At 36.0% G+C, this 3,116-nt stretch overlaps 1 protein-coding gene across 1 annotated transcript; it reads left to right on the top strand.

Annotated features, from left to right (window-relative positions):
- The first annotated feature begins 1,111 nt into the window (after nt 1-1,111).
- LOC110338290 (olfactory receptor 14A2-like) lies at nt 1,112-2,119 on the top strand. Its single transcript, XM_021221597.1, has one exon. It carries the CDS (start codon nt 1,112-1,114, stop codon nt 2,117-2,119), a length of 1,008 nt encoding a protein of 335 aa, XP_021077256.1.
- Nucleotides 2,120-3,116: the final 997 nt, after the last annotated feature.

Genomic DNA, 3,116 nt, shown 5'->3' with positions numbered 1-3,116 from the left:
TATTTGATATATCTGATAGTTTATAATTACAACACATGTCTATTTTACATATAAATTTAATGTGATGAATAATATTATTTTATTAAGGAAGGGAATTTAAATTGTTTTGTTATAGAAATATGATAGCACAGATATTAGAGTTCCAGTAAATTAGAAGTGGTTAAACATCACAGAAAGAAAATAAAAAACAACTGTAAAAGTCAGGGAAGAAATTTGATAAATATAAACATATAACTATGTATTTGAAAGTAGGAAGAAGATGTCATAGATTATTAGAAAAAGGATAAAAGCTATTGATCTCACCCATTCCTGGTCAAACTGTGACTTTGTGGACTGTTATCTGTTCTGAACATATTGAATCTTATCAGTAACATTAAAATTGCTAAGGGTGAATAGGGGTAAATGTAGATAAAACTGTTTCTGATAGAATGTGGAATGATCGTTTGCACTGCACAGAGTTTAATATTTTAGATATTAACTTGGAAGGAGACAAATTGGTACCTAGGAAATGATCATTATGCTTAAGGCACAGACTCATTCTAGAGAAATACACCGTGAAAAAAGTTGTTGTACAAACAAAATTGAGTCAACAGGAGAAGGAATAGAGGTTCTACTCAAAGGGCCCAGAAAACATGATAAAATGTGGTAGTTGGGAGTATTTTGAAAACATTTCAGGTACAAAAAGGACACTTATTAATGTTAGGCAAATTGTTGTGATGTGGTAAGTGTGGCCATACAAAGAATAACAGTGCTCTGAACCAAGATTAAGACAAAAGAAATAAAGTAGTGTGGGGAGAGACTTGAAGGTTTTATTCTGCTGTTTGTTGCCAACTGAACAACTGCAATTTCAAGGAAAGACTTAATTCTATTAAAGATAGGATAATATATAAATCATAACTATTCTAACATTTTGTAACAAAACATAGTACAACAATAATAAATGGCAAATTAGTACAATTAGTATATCCAGTAAAAGTATCACCTTGTAGAAAGATAAAATGGGGGCAGTATCTAGGTATGTCCTGGGTCCATTTCCACTGAGCATTTCTGTACATCAAAGTGTTAATTTTTGCTTACTTCTCATACCTGACAGGTTGTGGAAGACTCTAGCATGCCCAATGACACTAGAATATCAGGGTTCATCCTTATGGGATTCTCGGCTGTTCCTGAGCTACAAACTGTATGTGGGCTGTTCTTGCTGGTAATGTACCTAGAAGTCATAGTGAGTAACCTCCTCATCATCACTCTCATTACTCTGGATCTGAAACTCCAAACACCCATGTATATTTTTCTAAAGAATTTGTCCCTGATGGATATCTTCTTTATTTCTGTTCCAATCCCAAATTTCTTTATCAATAGCATAACTCACAATAACTCAATTTCTGTTCTGGGTTGTGCCCTCCAAGTGTTTTTAATGACTTCTTTTGCATCTGGGGATGTATTTGTCCTAACAGCAATGTCATATGACCGATATGTTGCTATCTGCTGTCCCCTACACTATGAGACCATCATGAGTAGTGGTAATTGTGTGCTGATGGTGGGTGTTTCCTGGGCTACTGGAATACTGTTTGGAACTTTATACACAGCTGGCACATTTTCCATGCCTTTCTGTGGTTCCATTGTGATCCCACAGTTTTTCTGTGATATTCCCTCATTGTTGAGGATCTCCTGCTCTGACACACTTTTGGTCATTTATACAAGTTTTGGAATTGGTCTTTGTCTGGGTATGTTTTGTATTATATGTGTTGTGCTCTCTTACTTTTACATTTTCTCCACTGTGTTGAAGATTCCTACCACTAAAGGTCAGTCCAAAGCATTTGGCACCTGCATCCCCCACCTCACTGTTTTCAGTATTTTCATTACTACTGCTTGTTTTGTCTATCTGAAGCCACCCTCACATACAGCATCAATTGCAGACAGTCTGTTTTCTGTGCTATATACTGTGTTGCCTCCAGCACTTAATCCTGTGGTTTACAGCCTGAGAAATACTGATGTCAAATGTGCTTTGTGGAGTTTGCAAAAAGTTCTCTGCCCAAGGGGTTCTCTTCAATTAAGAGTTCAAAATATCTGTCCATGGTACAGTGCCTCACATTTTACAACCAAGTTTGGTAATTATTGACTCTCAAAAAAATGTAGATACTCATTTTTACCTTGAGAAATTAAAACACTCAGGTGATAGCTGATATGATCAAAGATTAGAAAATTATATCAGACTAACCTATTAAGGTACAATACCAGTTTCTGCTCTTGTATGATGAAGCCATTCTCATTTGGGGAGTATACCTTTCTAAAAGGATTGCTGATTTTCTCTTCATGGTAAGATTAAATGAATATCTGGTGATCTGATAACTCTTTATCTACTTCTTTTACAAAAAAAAAAAAATAACAATTGTTGCATTTTTTTTTCTAGGCTCCACCCCACAGTTACCTGGCAATAGCCTGACTTGCAATAAATGGGGCTGCTTGCCCCTCCTTTCTCTTTTGCCTTCTTATTCCCCACCCCTACCAAAGTACTGTAAGCATTTATTATTGTCATTCACAGGAGAAGGCTTCAAGGAAAATGGCCATGCCTGTGGTTTGCAGAGAACAAATGTTCAGTAAAGAACAGAAATGCATTAGAAGGCAAGGGGTCCTTTGCAGTGTGCTTGCAAAGAATACCAGACCTGTTTACAGGGCCTAAATATTCCAAGGCATCAGTCAGCACATTGGTAATTAATGTGTTTAAAGAGCAATATAAGAAGAATACAGCTGACAATTTGGCAATGTGGGGGAGAAAGAAGCAACTGTCTGTATTTATTGATTCACTTTATGCGGACCTCTGCCTTTTCAGAATTATGGTCCCCATTTGCCTCTTTGACAGACTGTGACTATCCAGAGAAACATACAATATTAACTTACTGTGACAAGGTACTTTACAAATCAAAATAATAATAATAATAAAAAACATTCTGTGGTATAATAAAAGTGTTTCCTATTCCAATGGAGTTCATTTACTGCATGACATAAACAATAACTAGAGAGCATTTGCAGGAGATATGGCTGGTAGGGAAAGGAGAACACTCTTCAGAGTTCAATTCCCTGTGAAATGTCTTCAGCACAAGAAACTTGTTAAAGGC

Source organism: Mus pahari, chromosome 1 (assembly GCF_900095145.1).
Source record: "Mus pahari chromosome 1, PAHARI_EIJ_v1.1, whole genome shotgun sequence".
In the NCBI taxonomy this organism is placed as follows: Eukaryota; Metazoa; Chordata; class Mammalia; order Rodentia; family Muridae; genus Mus; species Mus pahari.
This window is presented reverse-complemented; position numbering and strand designations above follow the sequence as displayed.

Bases quoted from the DNA above. Each gene is read 5' to 3' on its own strand.
- LOC110338290 (XM_021221597.1), top strand. From the start codon at position 1,112: ATGCCCAATGACACTAGAATATCAGGGTTCATCCTTATGGGATTCTCG.